At 38.1% G+C, this 22,594-nt stretch overlaps 1 protein-coding gene across 7 annotated transcripts in view; it reads left to right on the top strand.

Annotated features, from left to right (window-relative positions):
- The window catches only part of LOC128733667 (beta-arrestin-1), a 175,079-nt gene that overhangs the window by 111,848 nt on the left and 40,637 nt on the right, over positions 1 to 22,594 (top strand). For 6 of the 7 annotated variants that reach the window (XM_053827406.1, XM_053827413.1, XM_053827409.1 and 3 more), the window contains exons 2-4: positions 6,898 to 7,277; positions 13,815 to 13,906; positions 14,178 to 14,320. In XM_053827406.1, the coding sequence (XP_053683381.1) occupies positions 7,186 to 7,277; positions 13,815 to 13,906; positions 14,178 to 14,320 (327 nt within the window). In that variant the 5' untranslated portion in view covers positions 6,898 to 7,185. Of the gene's footprint in view, positions 1 to 4,214; positions 4,235 to 6,897; positions 7,278 to 13,814; positions 13,907 to 14,177; positions 14,321 to 22,594 lie in introns of those variants that run through there. The other variant, XM_053827412.1, reaches the window with a different exon arrangement.

The raw sequence follows: 22,594 nt of genomic DNA, 5'->3' as shown, positions 1-22,594 counted from the left end.
TAATCGAACTTCGATTGTTAAGCATTGCCTAGCACTGCGACATCGTTAATTTATAGCTTGACTTAACTTCTTAATGAACGAACAACCGGATAAATGCCGACCCGAGAACGAACACAAAGTACCACTGGGATAAGTAACTAATGCGATAATTCATTGCTCTCCATAAATTAACACCCATTCATAACGCCCCAATGAAACCTTGCAGTATACGTAATCTGTTGAACTTTCATTAACTTTATTGTTTTTTTTTCTATTTGCAGATATTCTTCCGATGTTTGACATCTTGAAGTTGCGCTGTGTTTGTTATTGTCCTACCGCCCAGTACCACCGCACCGGCAGGAAGACGATATCCATTCGTCGCCACTGTCGCCTAGGCAGGCGTTGCAGATATCGTTCAATCCAGTTACCAATTAGGACCGACAAAAATTAATCACCTGCCAATAAGTGGCCCATCGAAATTAGTGTCGTTGTTATCATCGTCGTCGTTATCGTCGTAGACGTCCTCGTGTTCGCTAGTGGCATACGACCGTTAATGGCCAAACAACCTGTTATCATTATTTTGAATTGATCAGTAGGGAATTGATTCTCATCTTTCGCTCTGATCAATTATGTTTCACTGATTGACCACTTTGCTCATCTTATTAGTTAACTGCTCAGTTACTTTTCTTTTATGCCCGGTGCATTTAAGTTTTCTTTGATGAAACAATACTCAACGTCAATCATTTTTTGTTTGATGTGTTTTCGTTTCATACTTCAAAGTTTTTAGCTCTTTTGTTTAAAACACTTTGATGCCAATTTTGATAAAATTGGCAACATGAAACTTTTAATTTTTGATATTTTGTAGTAGCGAATGTTTAAAAATTATTGTACAACTTTGAGTCCTCAGAGTCCTAGAATTTCATGAATGAAAACAATATATAAATTGAGTAATAATTTGAATTGAGATTAATTTAAATGAATATATAAAATTCAATCTTTTGAAAATTTTCCAGATCAATTTTAACGTAGGACTTATTCCAAAAAATCTTAACATGCGAACGTCACCAAAAAATGATAGGTTTTGAGCAATAATAACTCGATCATTTCTCAATCAAATAATTTGAAAAATATTTATATCAGTCAGCCAGAAATTTTTATACGAATTGAACAATATACTTTACGGTTTATTATCGATCCTACGCCGAACAAATTATGGTCCTCCAGTAATGTCGGTCCCGGGCTGCCGTTCTCCAATCACCACGAACACCAGCTGAACGTGCCTCGATAGCGCCCATCCATCGAGTGCGGAGTCTGCCCCGAAGTTTAAGGGGCTCTTTCTAGTTCTCTGCTGAAAACAGTTTTGACTACTCTTTTTTAGGGCATTCTAGCCGCGTGCCCAGCCCACCGCAGTCTGCCACATTGTACTATCTTCACTATATCAGCATATTTGTATACCTGATACAACTCGTGGTTTATGCGTCTTCGCCACACTCCATTTTCCATTGTGCCACCAAGTATTAGTTGCAGAATTCTACGCTCGTTGATCATGGGAATTTTCAAACTATGGGACCTCAGCTTGCTGATCCATCCGTAGAAAGTCTGATTCACAGCTGTAATTCTTAGTTTTACTTATTGTTGTCACATGTCACGAGCATACTAAGGTATATGAATTTCTCCTCTGCTTCATATCGTTCCCTATCCAGCTCCACGTCAGCATTAACACCATTAGGACTTCCAGCAATCATGTACTTCGTTTGAGCGGCGTTAATGGGAAGTGTCAATCTCGCTGTTTCCCATTTAAAAGGCCTCTTTCACAGTTCTACGGTCGACTCCGATGATATCGACATCATCCGCAAAACCATGAAGCATGTGACATTTTGTGGTGATAGTCCCGTTCCTTTCTACGTTTGATTATTTGTTTAATGATTAATTGTTCAGTGTGAACGCTTAAGGTGCAGAGCTACAGATTACACCTTCCAAGGCATAATTAAATAGCTGGTTAGAGAGTGCATCTCCTTGTTTTAGTCCATCCAACGTCACGAAAGTGGCTGAGTTCTCACCTTGACTCACTGCTCATTTCGCATGATTTTGACCCATCCAGTGATGCACGAATCAGCATAACCCGTTTCTTCGAAAAATCATCTTCTATCACATATTGTTTCGTTTGACTGAATCGTACGCCGCCTTAAAGTCCTAAAGATGATAAGTCTGGCTTATAGACAGCCGCTTGTTCCCCACTTTCAGAAGTTCCGCCGCTTTCTTTTGCTCTTCCTGTGTTGGTGGCACCACAGCTTGGCTATCCCTCACAATTCTTATTATGTTCCTGTTGATCTCCGTATTTTCCTCTCCATTCAACAGGGCCTGGAAGGTTGGAAGTGCTCCTTCCACCTGGCAGCTACCGTCGTTTTGTCAGTCAGTTTCCGTAGCTCTAATCTCTCTATACCTTTCTCTGTTCTGACCTGTAGCCGCAGTGAGCATGCGACTCCCAGCAATGGCGTGCAGGCGGAAGACCATAATAGTGGAGGAAGTGGCCTCAATGGTGTTGCAAGCAACGAAGATGTTCCACTCCAATCGATAAAGGAAGTTAAAGAAGCCATCCAGCAGCTGACGAACAACAAAGCAGCGGGAAAGGATGGCATTGTAGTGGAACTTATTAAAATGGGACCAGACTGGTTGGCCGGCAGTCTGTATCAACTAATTATCAAGATTTAGGATACGGAATGACTACCGGAGGAGTGGAAAAACGGAATTATTTGCCCTATCTAAAAGAAAGGCGATAAGCTGGATTGTGAGAACTACCGAGCAATTACTATCCTGAATGCCACCTACAAAGTACTGTCCAAGTTATATCCCATCGACTGTCGCCAATAGCCAATAGATTTGTGGGAAATTATCAGTCGGTGTACAACGAACCAAATCTTCACCCTGCGGCAGATCCTCCAGAAATGCAGGGAATTCCGAGTCCACACGCATCACCTGTTCATTGATTTCAAAGGCGCATATGGTAGTGTAAACCGACAAGAGGTGTGAAAAATTTTGGACGAAAACGGCTAAGGCGGGTAAGCTTACTAGCCTTATCATAGCTACGATTGATGGGATCCAGTGTTGTCGGACCCATTCGAATCTCGCAGGGGACTTCGTCAAGAAGACGGTCTTGCCTGCCTGCTATTCAACATTGCGCTCAAAGGTGTTGTAAGACGAGCGGCGATCGGAATACGGGGCACGATTTTCAATAAATCCAGTCGATTTATCTGCTTTGCTGGCCACGTGGATGCTAGAAGATAGAAGATCAGTTCACCTAAAACGCTAAAGTAGAGAAGATTGAGTTGAAAATAAATATATCTAAAGCGAAGTATATGTTGACGGGCGGGACCGAGCGCGACAGGGTCCACTTGGGCAGTACCGTGGTTATCGACGGGGATGAGTTTGAGGTAGGCGACGAGTTCGTATAGCTATCAGCGGAAGTCGGCGAACCCGGTATTTAGAAAGTAGTTAAAGCTGGACGGATACGTTGGGCATGTTGCTAGAATGCCGGACAACTATCCTGCAAAAAAGATTTTCGCATCGAATCCAGTAGGAATAAGACAGAGAGGGACACAGCGAGTAAGGTGACAAGTTATTTTGCGACTCCTGGCCTGATTATTCTCGTCTATCTCTTTCTGGGATTCGGCATTAAACCACCTGTTACGCTGTCTTCCACGCGGTCGTGTCTACCATCTCTTTCGCAGTTATTTCTATGGCACATGGAGGTTCCTTCATAATCAACATACACACTTAAAAAAAAGTGCCGAAGTCAGCAAAATTTTGCCGAGATTTGGACAGCCGAGCGTTCGGTAAAATTTTTTATGATGCCAAACGTTAGTAAAGATCCGTAAACGTCATTTTGCAAAACTGAAATTTTTACCGAACGCTCGGCTGTCCAAATCTCGGCAAATTTTGCTGAGTTTTTTAAGTGTGTACATCTTCAGCCTTTTTTTCCTGCTGCTCTGCGATTCGTTGATCAAGCTTCCTGACGTATTTCGCTGCCACGCCATCTGCCGTCAACCGCTGAATATTAAAACGCAAAAACCGCTTATACCGTCTTTAGACATTACCTCTCTTTATAGACAGACTTCGTACGAATGCCGTAAAGACGAATACCTTAATATATGTTTGCCATAATGATCGGAAGCCATAAAGCCGAATCCCATAATGTATGTTTGCTATGATGGACGAAACCATAAAGAAGAATGCCACAATGGACGGTAGCTATAATGTACGTTTGTCATAATTCGTATATGGTGACAGGTGATCCAGTTTTCGCCATTGGTGAATTTAAATACACCGTTCCTAAGCACATCGCGGAAACCAGTGATGCAGTTGTTTCTTAATGAAAATCGATTCTGTTTTCACAATTGAACTGAAAATTAATTCTATTTTTCGGCAAAATATAAATAAAATTGAATTTTTAGACTAGAACAAGATATAAACGATGCTTCTCGGGGTGGTGAAAAATGGAGTACAGAAATAGCGAAAACTGGGTCTTGGGGGTCGAAAACTGGTGCCTCAACATGCATCACAAATATTAAATTTACAACGACTTTTTGAAATATTTGGGCTTAAGTTTTATGCTGAAAACATAGCAAAAAAGGTTTTGTTTAATGTAGGCTAAACAATTCTTATCGATATAGAACTGTATGGGAATAATTCTCGGTTTTCTTGTTTGCTGTTTGAAAAAGTAGCGATTTCTGGTGTCGTTACCCTATGTATTCAACGTTTCGTAGATGATTCAGGACGAGACGGTCGTAGGTCGCGAGTGTTCACCGGAAACGTCAGTAGCACCGGCCACTGCGGGGGACAGCCGGAGAGGGGATAAATTGATACCAAAAGAGATTTCAACTAATCAAAAGCGAGAAAAAATGAAACAGCTAATTTATTGTTCATCAAACGCACTTTTGTCTGCAGTTTCACTGATAATGATCAAACTGATGTCTGTGCTAGTAGAACACTTTTCTTGGTCCAAATGAATGGAAAACAACAAAAATAAGACGTGACATAGTTTTCTTTAATGAAGTCGATGCGCCAAAGGTCTTTTGTATAGTTTGTTCAAAAATTTAAATATTTTCGATTATAAAACCGCTAAGTTGTAACGTTTTGAAATTGCCAATCTGCTTTAAACCTAACAGTTTCTTTTTGAAATGAACCTCTGCCTCCCCGTAAGATGTAGTTCTATGTCAAAACTATTAAATTTCTAGTCAGTTTCAAAACCGCAGTAATGTTTCTACTGGATGTTTACCGAATAGTACTAAACCTGAACAAACTTTCTCCGTCTAAAACGCAGTAAACTCCATCCAAAATTGATACCCTTATCATTTCCTATCAGTGGTTCATCAACTCGTTCGTTTCTCGCCAAGTACCACGTCTTGCACGTTATTAGTGAATCTTATCGAGCTCTTCTTCGTAAAATGTCAGAAACAGCGCATCTCCAATGAAGCAAAATTTGACTTCTGACGAGTCGCAAGCAGACTGGCAGGTGGTGCACTTGCAAGAAGTTACTTGCAGGGACGGACGATGTAACTGCTTGAATTATTTATTGTCCTCTTACTTTTGAACGCTGTGCTGAACTATGACTCTCGTCTCGTCATATCGCATTTCACGGAAACTTTAAAACTCTCGTAATTGCTTTCGCTTCAGTTTTAATAGAAACGGCAGATGCGACCGTAGTTTATATCCTGTGAATAATTATCGATCTTCTCTTTCGCATGCGTCTTGTTCAAAATTATTGATTTTTTTTCAAATGCTTTTTACTTTTATATTCATGTTGGCTCAAGCACGTTTTATTACCTTTCATTGTTTATTTCAAATAGCTGGACGTCATGTCGACGTCGAAGCTCCAACGATAGCCGACTTGAATTAACAAATATTGCCTTAGCTTCGGCAAACGTTTTGAAATTTGTTCGATTTAATTTCGTACACATTGCGATTACCATCAGACTGCAAGATAATGGTATTTTTACCCTTATTAGTTTTATGCGTTGTTTTGCCTTTCCATATCAAACGTAAAATTCACTTCCAAGTATAGATAGATAGACAGGCAAATGAAAAGCCTGATTGCGTCGAACAATTTGATAGGTTGTATCTAGGGTGAAAGGAAAGATTTTGTCAATCTAGAAAAATCCTTTAAAATTATTCTCTAAGCACTTAAGTAAAGCCCATTTGCCTAAGCACCTGATACTCCATTCAACATTGTTTTGGGTACGAAAGGACATATTAAGGGACAAAAATACTGCTATTTATCCTAGAGCTATAAAGTGCTTCTGCAGGCATATTAGAAACCTTTTTCCAATCAATTCTAACCTTCCTAAGGAAAATTCCAATCCCAACCTAAATGGCGAAAAGTCGGCGGCGGTGGTAGGGGGAAGAAATAAACATTAGTAGTAAGACCCCGCCACCAGCTGGGATTCTGAAGAACCTGTCAAATTAGGCGTCAAGCATTTTACCTGAAAAGGGCATTTGCGTCTCGGGGCGGAAAATTCCGGCAAGAGAACCGGCGGAACCCTTTTGAGAATTTGCTATAATCGGACTTATATCTATTAAAGTGAGATGATGATAATTTCGTTTAGTTTAGTTTAGTTTTGGTTTTATTTTCCGGCTTGAGTGTGTGGGTTATTTAGTACTAAATAAAATCGCTTTAACGAATAAATTTAATATCACACTGACTACTGCATCCCAGGTCGGGACGGTGAAAATGATAAACAACTTGACATTCGTCATTTCTGTGCGTTCCGTTCTCTTTTTACTTTTATATACATCCTTTTTATATGGATTTATTATGTTAAAGTTTAGCACTCCAGTAGAGCTGAACACGACAACAAGAGTAAAAGGTGAACAACATGCTAGAATTGTTCTCCCTTCTTCAAAACTTGCTTATTCTTCCAGCAATCAACCACAGCGATAACGAAAAAAAAAGTGCACTGCATAGAAAATAAACGAGTCTGCAAACGATAGTCAGCCAGTATGAATAGAAGATTACGAAAAAAGTGTTGTTTGATCTTGTTTTGATGTGCCGAGAAAATCGCGGCACAATCAGTGGAATTACAGAAAAACAGACAACCACCAACGTGAGTGAAGTGGGGGTGAATAAACCGTTTCCTTGGGAAAACAGTAAAGTGAAGCAGGTGATAAAACTGGATTCGTCGACACTCGGTCGGTAGAATACAAAGCACTATGAATCACCTACCAGGATCGACTCCTCGATCACCGGCTCCGTCGCCCGATCCGGATGTGGACGATGGAAGCTCGAGAAAGCAAGCTACCAGGTGAGTTGTGATTCCATTTTTTGTTCACATAGAAATATCAATTTTTACCCTCTATATTTTTTATCGCAATCAAACGATAGTTTATGGCTTTTACAATAAATTTATTTATTGGTATTGGCTAAATAAAGCAATTTATTATGCTACTATTTAAATGAAATGTGTATCGGGGATGCCGCCCAGTTACCATCGCGGTACGATGCTGGTCTAACAAGCCCGTCGGCGTATGTTCGAATCTCGGCTAGGTGGTGTAGGTAGATTTAGTAGGATCGTAGCTCCATAATTGTCCTGTATTCAGCGAAGTCTATCAATAAAGAAGAAGCGAGTCTTAAAAACGTTTATATTCCAAGGCTTTGCTTTTTTGTGTATCGGAGATCTTCGAGCTACTGAGAAAATTTAGACTATTTCATACAGAAATTTCAATTTCACTATTCTTGATTTATAAATGCGATGTCTTTAGTAAATCGTATAAATTTTCATAAGACGTCCGGAAAAATTAGCAGCTAAACCTCCAAAAAAGTTTGCTTATAGTTTTACATAAAAAATAGGATATTGCTTGCTTTAAAAAGCTGTATCTCGGGATCGGCAAAGAATACCTCGTGGCGATGAGTGATTCTTATGTAAAAAACAACAAGGTATGCCGCCCTAAGGGTTGTACGAATGGGTGACGTAGGACTATATCAAATCATTAGATCAAAGACTAATGTAAACTGCATTTTTGACATATGTATGTTAATAAGAATCTGTGAGTGCCATTGTTTAAGTGAATGTTTAAAAGAGAGCGAAATATTCAGATTCAATTCTTCATTAAATGCAATGGTGGCTTTGAAAATACACGGACGGGGGATCATATGCACAACGCCTGCAACCATTGAGACATCACTTGTGTGCATCATAAAGGTTGAAATAGTAATGAATGACCAGCCTCCAGATTATTGTATTAAATATGATTATGCGTAGCTTGACACGCTTCAATAATCCTACTTTTACTCGCTTGTGACCTTTAAAAGGGTCATTGGTTACAAATTACATTACAGCCAAAGCATGTTCATCGCAAATATGACGTGCCATTCGAATGTCCTTCTCTTTTGACATGAATGGCAACAGGCACGTAAGTTAGCGGCGTCGATTCACTGTCTTTTGCTCCGAAAAGGTTTTACTAGTTTACTTTCACACCTTACCGCTTGTTACATAGCAGAAAATATGGCACATACGCAAAAATTTCTGTTTTATTTGTATGAGAGTCCTAATCGTCCTGTCACAGGGTTGAGGGGTCTCAAATCATCATAAAATATCATGCTTCCAAAAACCCTCACATGCCAAATTTGGTTCCTTGTGCTGGATTAGTTCTCGAGTTAGGAGAAAATTTGTGTTTCATTTGTATAGGAGCCCCCCCCCTCATAGAAGGAGAAGGGGTCTCAATACACCATAAAAAATTCTTCCCACCAAAAACCCCCACATGCCAAATTTGGTTCCACTTGCTTGATTAGTTCTCGAGTTATGAGGAAATTTGTATATTATTTGTATGGGAACCCCTTCTCCTATAGAGGGGAGGGGTCATAATCTACCATAGAAAAAAATCTTGCCTTCTGGAACCTCCACATGCCAAATTTCTCAAGTAACAATTTGGGTTTTATTACACTCTTATGATGGTATTTAGGACCAAAATGGGCTTGAAGACCTCCACAAGAGTACAATAAACCTCACATTGAGTTCGTTCCATTTGCTTGATAAGTTCTCGAGTTATGAAGAAATTTGTATTTCATTTGTATGGGAGCCGCCCACCTCTTAGAAGGGGAAGTGGTCTCAGCACACTAGAAAAAAATCCTGCCTTCTGAAACCCCCACTTGCCCAATTTGGTTCCTTTTGCTTGATTAGTTCTCGAGTAATGAGATAATTTGTGCTTGATTTGTATGGGAGCCCCCCCCCCCCCCTCTTACGCCCTCTTTAAAATTGCTCTCTCACCCCCATAAAATTGCTGATCATTTTATCTATCCAACGACATATGAATTGCTCAGTTTCGTTCAGTAGTTCAGTAGTTATTAGCATTTGAAATCTTTCATTCAAACGTTACACTTTTATTTTCGTTTTCACAAAGTGCTACCCAGTCTCAGTATAGTAAACAAAGACGTAGTCCTACGAAAAATTAAATATTTTTAAGCACCAGTGCTGCCAAATATTTTTAAACTCAATTTGAAAATTAAATTTTCGTTTTTCTCTCAATGAAGACAATTTGATCTCAAAAATTCCAGCTTCATCGTGTTTTGCAGATTTGTTTACATAAAAATCACTTATCGCCCTGAGGTGTTCTTGGCCAATCCCGAGATACAGCGTTTTAAAGCAAGCGATACCCCATTCTAATGTATTTTTTTCTTTGCTTATATCTCCGGAAATATTAAGTTTAGAAAAACACTATTTTCACATTTTCAAAGGAAATCACCCAAAGAATTCGAAAAAGATATTATTTTTGAACACCAGTGCTGCCAATTATTTCTAAACTCAAATTGAAAACTAAATTCACATTTTTCTCTCAATGAAGACAATTTAAACGCAAGAATTTCAACTTCATCGTGTTTCGCAGATTTTTTTACATAAGAATCACTCATCGCCCGAGGTATTCTTTGCCGATCCCGAGATACAGCGCTTTAAATCAAGCAATATCCCATTTTTTATGTAAAACTATAAGGAAAATAACTTTTTTTTAAGCAGTGATTCTCTACGCAATGTAAAACTACTTTGCCATATCGGGAAAGCATTTATACAATATATAGCAAAGTTATTCTCAACAGTGTTGCCAGCTTTTCAGTTTTTCGTTTGATTTATAGCACTAGATGAGGAAATGTTCTTCAAAAAGGCGTAAAATATACGTTAGTTGTTTGATCGTAGCCTTGTAAACTGTTTTTCATCTCGCTAATAGACATGAGCTCGTATCTTCCTTGCTTCTTGCGTTTATTGTTGCTAGCAGACTAATATTCCCTTAATTAATGTAACTAATCGTGCGGGAAACTGAAAAGTTGGCAACATTGTTAAGAAAAACCTTTTTATATACTGTATAAATGCTTTTCCGGTATGCAAAAGTATTTTTACATTGCGTAGAGAATTGCTGCTTCAAAAAAAGTTATTTTGTACTTAGTTTTACAATAAAAATGGGGAATTGCTTGTTTTAAAACGCTGTATCTCGGGATCGGCAAAGAATATCTCAGGGCGATGAGTGATTCTTATGTAAAAAAATCTGCGGAACACGATGAAGTTGAAATTTTTGAGATAAAATTGTCATCATTGAGAGAAAAAAGTAAATTTAGTTTTTAAATTGAGTTCAAAAATGTTTGGCAGCACTGGTGCTCAACAATAATATCTTTTTCGAATTCCTTGGATGATTTCCTTTGAAAATGTGAAAACAGTGTCTTTCTAAACTTAATATTCCCGGAGATATAAGCAAAAGAAAAAAAGAGGTTTTGACAAAATCGGGTATTTTCCTTAAAAATGGAGACGCTCCCATTAATCGAGGGAATGTTCGATCCGTACCAAATTTTGGATTCTTATTTTCTGTTCTGGCCGAAAACGAACAAACTGGCAAAATTTGGTTCAAATCCGATCGAAAAATTCTCTGCTCAACACTGGAAGGACAAACACTTTATGAAATATTTGTAATTGCTTGCCTTGCTGACTAATGTTTTATGGAAGAGTCTAAAATATCTCGAGTTCAATTAGTTTTTGAGTAACGCAAATTTTCTGTTTTATTTTTATGAGAGTCCTTAACCCACTACCAGAGGGGTGAGAGGTCTCAAACCATCATAAAATAAATTCACGCCTCCAAAATCCCTCACATGCCAAATTTGGTTCCATTTGCTTGAATAGTTTTCGAATTATGAGGAAAAATGAGCCCCCCCCCCACTCTTAAAGGGGGAGGGGTCCTTATTCACCATAGAAAAAATTTCTGCGTCCTTAAAACCCCACATACCAAATTTGGTTCCATTTGCTTAATTAGCTCTCGAGTTATGGGGATATTTGTATTTCATTTGTATGAAAGCCCCCCTCTTGAAAGGGAGACGGATCATAATCCCCCCCCCCCTAAAGAGGAAAGTCTCAATTCATCATAGAAAAAAAATTGCCTCCAAAAACGCCCACATGCCAAATTTGGTTCCATTTGATTGATTAATTCTAAAGTTATGAAGAAAGTATTTCATTTGTATGGAAGCCCCCCTCCTAAAATAAGGAGGGGTCCTAACCCCTAAAACCCCCACATGCCAATTTTTATTCCATTTGCTTGATTAGTTCTCGAGTTATGAGAAAATTTGTATCTCATTTGTATGGGAGCCCCCCCCCCCCGCTCATAAAGTGGGGAGGGGTCATAATTCCCCTCCTAAAGAGGGGAGGGGTTTCAATGCACCATAAAAAAATTCTTTTCTGCAAAAATACCCACACGCCAAATTTGGTTCCATTTGCCTGATTAGTTCTCGAGTTATGCAGAAAGTTGTGTTTCATTTGTATGGCAGCCCCCTCTCTTAGTGTGGGGAGGGGTCTCTAACTATTATAAGAACCTTCCTCGGCCCCCAAAAACTTCTACATGCAAATTTTCACGCCGATCGGTTCAGTAGTTTTCAATTCTATAAGGAACATACCGACAGACAGACAGAAATCCATTTTTATAGGTGTAGATCAAGATGGGTACTCGGGTATACTGTCGCTCACATAAAGCTTAACTTATTTCTGAAAACCGGATTTCCAACACATTTATCTTAATCCCGAATAACTGGAAATATTACAAAATATGAAATAATTGCAAATTATGTAAATTCGAAACAAGACAACTCTGTGCCTTGATTATTTGCCACCGACACGCAATCGGGGAGTATCAACCCGACGAAATGAGCATTGTTTTCTTCTTTATTTTGTTTTCACAATTAAACCATTTTTTATTCTCTTTTTTGAGGCAGATTACCTTTTATAATTTCGGTCTGTTTTTCGACCATTAACGCCTTGACACTTTGTTGCTAAATAATGGCGGAGCACCAGCAAAATAATGGAAACGATTTAACCGTAACGTTAGCCGAGATATGGTGAAATCCTTTTTGGCAAGGGTCGTGCTCGGACCGGCCAATGTCAGATTAACAAAAAAGAAAATGAAACAATTCCGAAACAACGTTACAAGAATCTCCTACCCTGCTGTACTAGTAAATAAGGTCTTGCATAATATTTGTTTTGAATTAAACGTTATTCTGCGGGCAACTCGATTGAAAGACAGGTCTGCCTCATTTCCTATTTAGCTTATTCGATCGTTTTATTCGATCTGTTTGGAGTTGACCATTGGTTATTTGTTGACTATTTCCTGCTCAGAGCAAATGCTGCCAGACAGTCGAACTTAACCTGCACAATACTCATTTGCAAATGCCACAAATCAACACTTGTTGTGAATTCATTTTCTGTTCTGTTCATGAAACTGAGCCTAATATTTTCCATTTAGTTAGAAACTTAATAATTCATTCTTTTCAATGACCATGAAATTGCAATATTTCCATGCATCCTGTTCAAATCGTTAGGTTGATTTGTTCTGGTGTTTGATATATTTATTGCTACAATATCACGTGAGATGCTAACATGTACGATAAATTTGCTTCATACGGCCAACGTATCCTATACATTCTAGGAGCGTAGATAAACCGGTATTGACATTTTTTGCATCCATCTCATCCATACAAACTTTACTGAGCAGCAAATTAAAGGTGCCATGATGATCCATGGCCGTTCTAATGATGCAAATCTTGGTACGAGTGCAATCTTTTATGACAGACTATTAAACAACAGTTACGTTTGACCTAGGCGACAACTTAATCCGATGCACAATATTAGTAAACTGTTATATCATGTTACCGGCTTGAACCAAAATATTGTAAAATCACCACTTTACCAATTAATCGAGCTTGTCATCCATACAACAGGCTATATCGTTCGGTAGAGCTATTTACGGCGATAGATAGTGGTATCTTTGGCAGGTTATGGTTAATACTTGGATTCAGTCTCATCAATATTGGCGACGAGCAAAACGAGAGTAGGTATGAGCGTAGCAAGTCAGCAACGTAGTGCTACTAATATCGTTACCCACCGCTGCTAATGGGTGTCTGCTTGAGAATGAAATATTGCCATCGTCATTACCGGCAATGTCAATGTTTGACAATCCGGTATGTTTGCTCTCGATTAGCAAACTACAAGTACAAGGTGTAGGAATTCGGGGAAATTCGTCAAGCTTGTTTAAAACCACCCTCGGTTTTAAAATTGCATTTGCTGAAAAATAATTCATTTAAAAGCAAATGTTAAAAGATATTAGGGAAAACGCTAAAAAGCTAACTCGAAAGTAGTTGCTGTAATTAGATTAGGACATAAAACAACATTGATATCGATAGGCTCCTTCAATAGCATTCAAAACAGAAATAATTTTATATTCGTGACGAAACTTGCAAATCGTTGTTCTCACAACTGCTTCTCCGATATGATTGATTTTGATTGACTGTTAATGGTTTTTTATCTTCGTCTTTTTTGCAGAGTATTCAAGAAAAGCTCCTCAAATGGTAAAATTACCGTTTACCTAGGCAAGCGTGATTTCGTGGACCACATAACACACGTCGACCCAATAGGTGAGTATTCTAGCGAATGAAAACTGCAAAAAAGAGTGAATTTAATCAAGCCTTACCCGTACTGGTAAGTGTATCAATGAAAGACAAAATACTTTGCTTTGTTTTGTTATGAAGCGAGCTGTGTATTTTCTTATGTCACATGGTCATGGTTTACAATTAGCTTAGTAGTGGATCCCTTCAATAATTTTGAACTTCTTCAATATCTATTCTATTTCACTCTTACGATCGGGACACTCATGAAAAATCATCCTTCTTATTCAATCCGCAACAGACGGCGTCGTACTGATAGATCCAGACTACGTAAAAGATCGTAAAGTTTTTGGGCACGTACTGGCTGCCTTCCGCTATGGGCGTGAGGATTTGGACGTGCTCGGACTGACGTTTAGGAAAGACCTGTACCTCGCCTCCGAACAGGTAAGTTGAACTGAACTGAACTGAACCGAAAATGGTGTTTTCTTGCAGCTGGCATCCAATTTTTCCTCGATTTTTTGTTGGCAAATAGAGTTAAAACGAACGGGGACGCTCTCAGAAAGTATTGTTTGAATAGCTCAACATATAGAACGAAGATAAAATTCATGACGAGTAAAGGCTGTGTTTTTACTGTTCTGAAATTAGGCGAAATAGAGTATGCATATGAAAGCAAGATAAACGGTTTAAGAGACGAAACTAAAATAACAATTTTCGTGTTTGTTCTATTTCCGTGCAAAAGGGTGCCTTATGAATAAATTAATTTTAACGAATGCTTCCTACGGCAAAGCTTGTTGGGAGAGGTTAATTTTTTTACCTCTGGCATTCCACTGAATGCAGGAGCTCAAAATATGGAATGTTTTTTTTTAGGTTGGACCCGCTTGGAGCATACTGTGTTCTGTTTGATATTTATGCATAATATTCAAATGTCCTGTCACTTCGAAAATGAAACTTACATTCTAAATGAGTTGGAGTGTCGTGTGCAGTAGCCACTTGCATGACTATAAACTTCGTAGATTAGGGCGTGGAACCTTGACCATGTTATCATGATGTCGTGTTCTCGGTTTGTTGAATTAAGTTTAAACTTAGGGTGCTTTTATGAGTCGGGCAGTAAAATCTACTTCATTTCTTTTTTAAGCTAGACAACATCATTCGATTTTCATGGAAAAGTTGTGAGCTTTTACCCGAGTACCGAGCCGTTCTTTATGGAAGTACAACTTTACAGACGAGAACAGTTTTGCAATGGATACCGGATTTGCACTTTTTTTTTGTTACGTAATACTCTAGTTTTCGTTTAACTTTAGATCGCAATCATTTTGCATACTGTGTATTGCCCCTCTGGACAATCTCGGCTCATTTTATCAGTTGCAACGGATGGACAGTGCGCACAATCTTCGTCTATCCTTGAGATGGATTCAGATGGTCGTTCCATTTGTCGGAAAGACGCGAAGCAATCATTTTTCCATTACTGCTTATCGGAACGTACGATTCGCCTGTCCTGATTTCCCAGGATGTAGCGAGCGTTTGCAGATCGGAACCGGAAAAATATGATTTAAACCAATTGGTTATTATTGCCCTCTACAATGACTATAGAGGTTTTTTTAAATATAGTCTAATTTCATCCCTTCAGCTGTTGTTTTCTTTTATTGCTGGAAGCCGGTCAGTTTTTAATCTATGCATAATTTGAGCCAAAGTGTTGTACTGACTGAATTCGTATTTTTTATCGGTTTTTGCTTTAAAGCAAAAATATAAATTATATAAGAGTTTTGTCGTAAGTTACACTGATAAAAATTCTTGCAGCTAAAAATAGCGCAACAACTTAATAAATAAGGCAAATTGGAATTTCAAGTCTAATTTCATGTCAATTCCCAAGTCTAATTTTAAGTACAATATAAGTCCAACTTTAAGCATAATTTCAAGTCAGATTTCAAAACCAATTACAAGTCTATTTTCAAGTCCAATTTAAAACCAATTTATTTCCTTTTGTAAGTTCATTTTTAAGTTAATTGATGGCGTTCAAAGAAAAGACGTTAGAAATTATGTTCTGTCACACGGTAAACGCAAGAGAATGGAAGGAAAAATGGAATATGAAAAGAGAAAAAAAACGGAAAGAAAAAGAAAAAGAAGAAAAACCATAAATGAAAAAGAAAACGAGAATAAACAGAAAAGGGGATAAATCGTGACCAAAAATTAAAAAAAATCGGGACAGAAAAAAGGAAAACAAAAAGAGAAAATATGGGAGCACGAAAATGGAAAAACGAGAACGAAAAAAGAGGCAAAACAGAACAGAAAAATAAAATATGAAAAGTATGAAAAGAAAAAACAGTGGAAAGAAAAAGAAAAAGAAGAAACACCATAAATGAAAAAGAAAACGAGAATAAACAGAAAAGAGGATAAATCGCGACCAAAAATTTAAAAAATCGGGACACAAAAAAAGGAAACAAGAAGAGAAAATATGACAGCACGAAAATAGAAAAACGAGAACGAAAAAAGAGGCAAAACAGAACAGAAAAATGAAATAGTAAAAAAGTATATTAAAGAAAGAAAGAAGGCATAAAACGGAAAATAAAAACAGCTTGCGACAAAAAATAAAAGGCAGGACATATTAAGAGCTAAAACGGAACAGACGACAGCGAAAACCGGTGTGAAAAAGGAGTTGCAAGCTAAGAAAGACAAAAACCTGGACCAAAAAAAGGTTGGGAGAAAAAACGTCAAAAACGAGTCAGGAAAAGAGGAAAAACGGATTTGAAAACAAGATAAAATACAAAGTATGGAACCTAGGAAAATCAAAACTCAGGCGAAAAACGTGACAGATAAAAAGAAGAAAAGGAATAGAAACAGAAACAGCGGAGACAGAATGGGAGGGAAAACGGAACATAAAAAGAGAAATGAGAATGGAAAAGGAAAAAACGATGGAAAGAAGAGGGAAAACGGAACAGACAACAGGAGAAATCAAAAAGGAAAAGAATATTAACGAGAGAGAGAAAAGAAAATCAATAAAGGAAACGAGAAGAACCGGAAAAAGAAGTCAACCGAGTATGTCAAAGAAAAAAAATGGTATAAAAATCGGACAGAAAGTAAACAGGAAACGAAAAACCGAACATAAAAAAGAAAACCGAACTGTATAGGGAGAGACGGGAGCCATAAACAATAAATGTGACAGAAAAGAGAGAAAAACGGGACATCAAAGGAGTCAAAATGGAATAAACGAACATGAAAAATGAGAAGGGAAGAAGATAAAGTGAGTTAGAAAAGGAACTGCAATTGAAAAAAGGAAAAAAGTGAAAAACGGGAAAGACAATAACACAAAATAAATGAAAAATAGGAGGGATAATTAACTGGACTGAAAATAAAAACAAATGGGACAGGAAACGAAAACAGAAAACAACTATGAAACTGAAAACACGAGACAGAAAAAGGAAACCAAAAGAAAAACAGGAAAGTGGGCTAGGAAACAAGGAAAAAGGGAAGAATAAAACCGAAGAATGGAACAGAGGAAAATCATGACCCAGAAAAGGGCGAAAACGAAAAAGAGAAGGGGAACAAGGAAAGAACGAAGAGAGCGGAAGGAAAATAAAATAGAAGCTGGCATGTTAAAAATTAAAACGAAAGAAAAAAGCAGAATAGGAAAATGGGAAAGCAGAATGGGAAAACAGGAATTGAGGAACAGAATGGTATAAAAATCAGACAGAAAGAATAGTAACGGAAAACGAACTGAAGAAAAACAGGATTTAAAACGGAAAAGCAGGAGGAATAGGCTAAAATGGGAACAAAAACAGAATAAATATGACGGAATACAACAGAATAAAAAGACGGAAAGACGAGATACCAAAAAAGTAAAAACGGAACAGACGAACATGAAAAACGAGAAGGGAAAGGGATACAAAATGCCCGGAACATGATGAACCGTGTCGGTCTGTGAGTTGTTTGTGCGGTGGTTTATCAAAGATTTCTGGCTGTTTAAATCTGTGATACGTCGTTATTTCCTGTGATGAATATTTCCGGTACTAAGAGTGACGCCTGAGAAATGAAGTACAGCCTCGATTATCAGTAAAAACCGTGTTTTCGCCGAAAGAAATTTTTAACAAATAATCGTCACGGTTAATGCCATATTGTTCTCGCGCGTTGATTCAGCAAGTGTTCATTTGCTTAAAACTTGGTGTTTGTATCTATATACACCGCATACTGTCTTGCGAAATGAAGCAAAACATTACTCTCGCGGCTCGGCCAACTGCCAAGATTGCTGAAGAGAGCAACTGTGCTTTAGTGAAAGATGCGGTGGAAGGGCTTTTGTTTAAGATGAAAAAGATGATCGATGACGGTATCGCTAAAATTGAACTTAAAATCGAGTCCAGTTACAACCATTTGAGGAACGAAATCACCACTCTACGGCAGGACGTCCAGCAGTTGCAAGCTGATTACGTTTCGGATGTAAATCGCCTAAAACAAACGATCTCAAAATTGAACTCCGATGTAAAGTTCAACAAAGAAGCTGTCGATCGAAGCGAGAGAGCTAATGAGCTGATACTGACGGGGGTACCATATTTTCGTACGGAGAACACATGCAGCATTTTTCGAAAAGTTGCAACCAGCATCGGATATGGGGATACGGATGTTCCGCACGTCTTTACGAAGCGTCTGGCCCGGGTCCCACACGGTTATGGGGATACGGATGTTCCACACGACTTTACTAAGCGTTCGGCCCGGATCCCACACGGTACTGGTTCTTCACCATCAATACTACTGCAATTCGCTTTCAAAGCTGCACGTGACGACTTTTTCTCCCGCTATCTCTCGAAGCGAAATATCTGCCTGTCGCACATTGGGTTCAATAGTAGTGAACGAATCTATGTAAATGAAAACCTGACGAATACCGCACGAAAAATCAAAGACATCGCTGTTAAGCTGAAGAAAGCTGGTCGAATCCGTGACGTTTACTCCAAGGATGGGATCATTTTCGTAAAACCAAAAGCCGACATGCCAGCTAAGGCCATTCATGATTTGGCCGAACTCAGTGTGCTTGGAAACAACGACAATTACCTGTCCTTGCAATCGCATTTTCCTTCCTAAATTTATCCATGACACCGATCCACTATTTTTCCCTGATTATTCCCCGCCTGAAAGTCAAATAGTATTAAAAAAGCCTTTCCTAAAAATATTCTCTTTTTCCTTCACGAATTTTCCATGTTTCCGCTCCCGTTGCTATCCGTCTTATATTCCGTCCTGAAAGTCAAAAAAAAAAAAAAAAATCTGGGATCGCGCTGCCGTGGATGTTTGCTGCTTGACTGAGGATGGTTGCTGCTGCTGTTGCTGATGTTTGCCGAAAACAAAAACACACTCTTATGGACTGTGCTGCCGCTGTTCATTGCTATTGCTACTTACTTATACAGCTGCTACTGCTGCTGCTGTTGTTATTTGCTGCTACCGAGCAACGACGTGTACATATATGCGATATCTTTGATAAACCACGAAGTGACAACCACATATTGTTTAAAATTTGTTATGGAGTTGAATGTAGCGTATGCAGATAAAATCTTACTCATAATGACCTCTTCCTTCCATTCTAGCCTGAAGATGCTATTCTTTTTATTCTTCCTGTTTATATTTATCGATGTCGGGTGACCATACAGTTAATACTGTACGTGCCAATGAAGGTATCGGCATTATTCCGCGAGCTGTTATGAATGCTGCCCTGCGTTCCGATTGTGTCAATCTGTGCCATATGAACATTCAAAGTCTTTGCGCGCGTCAAATGAGTAAATTTGAAGAATTTAAATCGTGTTTTGTGAACAGTAAGCTAGATATAGTTTGCGTAACTGAAACTTGGCTCTCAGCTGACATCGCAGATAATATGGTTGCAGTTGAAGGTTACAAATTGCTACGAAACGATAGAGTCTATAGCCGTGGTGGAGGTATCTGTGTTTACTACAAAACCGATCTTAATTGTAAAATTATATCAGCTTCGGATTTGTCCTTAGGAGTTGACAATAGTAATCCCATTGAATATTTACTTGTTGAAGTACTGCACAGAAATGACAAGTTTTTATTAGGAGTATTCTACTGTCCGCCCAGATCCGATTGCTCCGACATTTTGCATCAAAAACTCTCCGATATGTTCTTACAGTATTCAAACATAGTGCTTATTGGTGATTTCAACACTGATGTATCCAAGGTTAATGCTAAAACTACTCGATTCCACAGCGTTATAGATAATTTTGGGATTTGCTGCATCAATCAACAACCTACCCATTTCTATCCAGGTGGTTGTTCTGTTATTGATTTATTGTTGGCGAGTGATTCAGATTTTATATTAAATTTTAATCAAGTATCAGCGCCAGGATTTTCAAAACATGATATTATCTTCTCTTCAATCAATATTAGTCGTTGCGAAAACGCACCTCAGCAGTATAGAAACTACAACAGAATTAACTTTGCTCAGTTGGAATCAACTTTAACTTCCATGGATTGGTCATTGCTGTACAGCATTAACGATACTGATTTAGCTCTAGATTTTCTTAATTCACGGCTCCTTCAGCTTTTTGAGACGTTTGTTCCAAAAACCGTATGCTCACCGCGAAGCAATGCACCATGGTTCAATGATAGTATTCGCTTCGCAATGATAGAAAGAAATACTGCATATAGACAGTGGGTCAACAGTAAAACTGAATCAGATCATGTGCAGTACAAAAGATTACGCAATCGTGTAACATTTCTTATTAACAATGCAAAATCGGATTATTTTTCAGCAACTTTAAATTCCGCAAGCTCCAATCGAGTAATGTGGAAAAAGCTTAAAGAAATTAAAGCTGTCAAAACCTCTTCTAGCAGAATCCAGTTTATTAATACAACCAATGAAATTAATAATTATTTCTGCGAAAATTTTACTCAAGATACTGAGCACTTGCCAATGTTACCTGATAATGGCAACGGACTCAAATTCGCTCCTTGCAATGAAAATGAAGTAATACTAGCAATAAATTCTATTACTTCAAATGCTGTTGGTCTAGATGGCATACCGGTTAAATTTGTTAAGATAATTCTTCCTCGCTTAATAACTCAAATAACATACATCTTTAACTTGATCATATCATCCTCAAAATTTCCGCGCGCGTGGAAATTTTCTAAAATTATCCCTTTGCGCAAAAAGCCACGCGGAGCCGACCTTAATAATTTACGGCCGATAAGCATTTTGTGTTCGCTGTCTAAAGCTTTCGAGAAAGTCATCAAAAAACGTGTTCTAGAGCACATACAGGATTTCAATTTGCTCACTCCTCATCAATCTGGATTCCGCGCAAAACATAGTACAACGTCAGCTCTACTCAAAGTCCATGATGATATCCACAAAGCCATAGATGGAAAAGGATTGGCTTTTCTCCTTCTTATAGACTTTTCGAAAGCGTTTGATAGAGTGTCGCATGTCAAACTTCTGAAGAAGCTTTCTAGCCAGTTCAATTTCTCTCGTGATGCAGTCAACTTAATTTCTTCATACTTAAGTAGTCGATTCCAAGTTGTAGAAGTTGAGGGTCAGTTTTCTAATGAAATAACTATTCTTTCTGGTGTCCCACAAGGATCAGTTTTGGGGCCGCTACTTTTTTCTCTTTTTATTAATGATTTGCCTAATGTATTGCAATTTTGCAAAATCCATATATTTGCGGATGATGTTCAAATCTATTATTACTCGTCGCAGCTAGAAATTAATGAAATGGCTCGGCTTATAAATAATGATCTTGCTAATATATTCTCATGGTCTGAGAGAAATTTACTTCCTATAAATTCCTCTAAAACCAAAGCCATGTTCGTAACACGAGGACAACGTCCAACCGTTTTGCCAGATGTTATGATTAATAACGAAAAAATTAGCTATGTTCCGAAGTTATCCGTTTTGGGGGTAATTTTCCAACAAGACCTAGAATGGGACGATCAGGTGAATGCTCAATGCGGTAAAATTTACTCGGGATTACGTCATTTAAAATTGACTGCATCTATGTTACCCCTTTCTTTGAAGCTAAAACTATTCAAGTCTCTGCTGCTTCCACATGTCAACTATGGAATAGAATTAGTTCTAAATGCCTCTGCTAGAGCCATCGAGAGACTGCGAATTGCAATAAATTGTTGCATCCGCTGGGTTTATAAGCTAAATAGGTATTCAAGAGTTTCACATCTTCAAAATGCACTATTAGGTTGTTCTTATAGCAATTATTTCAAATTGCGATGCTGTGTAACTTTTCACAAAATACTTCAAAATGGACCAAATTACCTACGCGAAAAATTACAGCTTTTTCGAAGTTCACGGGTGAGGAATTATGTTTTGCCTCGTTATACGTCATCACACTATAGTGGTACCTTCTTTGCACGTGCAGTAGTCTGGTGGAACCAACTTCCTGCTGGAATTAAAACAATCAATACATCTTCACGGTTCCGTCACGAATGCATCGAATGGTTAGAAGGAAGGAATTAGGTCCAAGCATAATAGTAGTTATAAGAAAACATAGTTAGTATTAATGTGGTTGTCAAAGTCAAAGTCCGATTGTAGAAATCAATAAGAATTGTTCTTAATCTACAAGTATAATAAAATAAATAAAATAAAAATAAATAAAAAGAGGAAGATAAGTGAGAGCAAAAACCAAGAAACCTACAGAAAAGCAGAAAAACAGATCAAAAAATGAAAAAACGATACTGAAAAAGAGAAATAAAATAAAAAAAGGTAAAACGTATGAAAAA

Source organism: Sabethes cyaneus, chromosome 2 (genome assembly GCF_943734655.1).
Source record: "Sabethes cyaneus chromosome 2, idSabCyanKW18_F2, whole genome shotgun sequence".
Classification (NCBI taxonomy): Eukaryota; Metazoa; Arthropoda; class Insecta; order Diptera; family Culicidae; genus Sabethes; species Sabethes cyaneus.
Note: the sequence above shows the minus strand (reverse complement) of the source record. Positions and strands in the feature narration are given on the sequence as shown.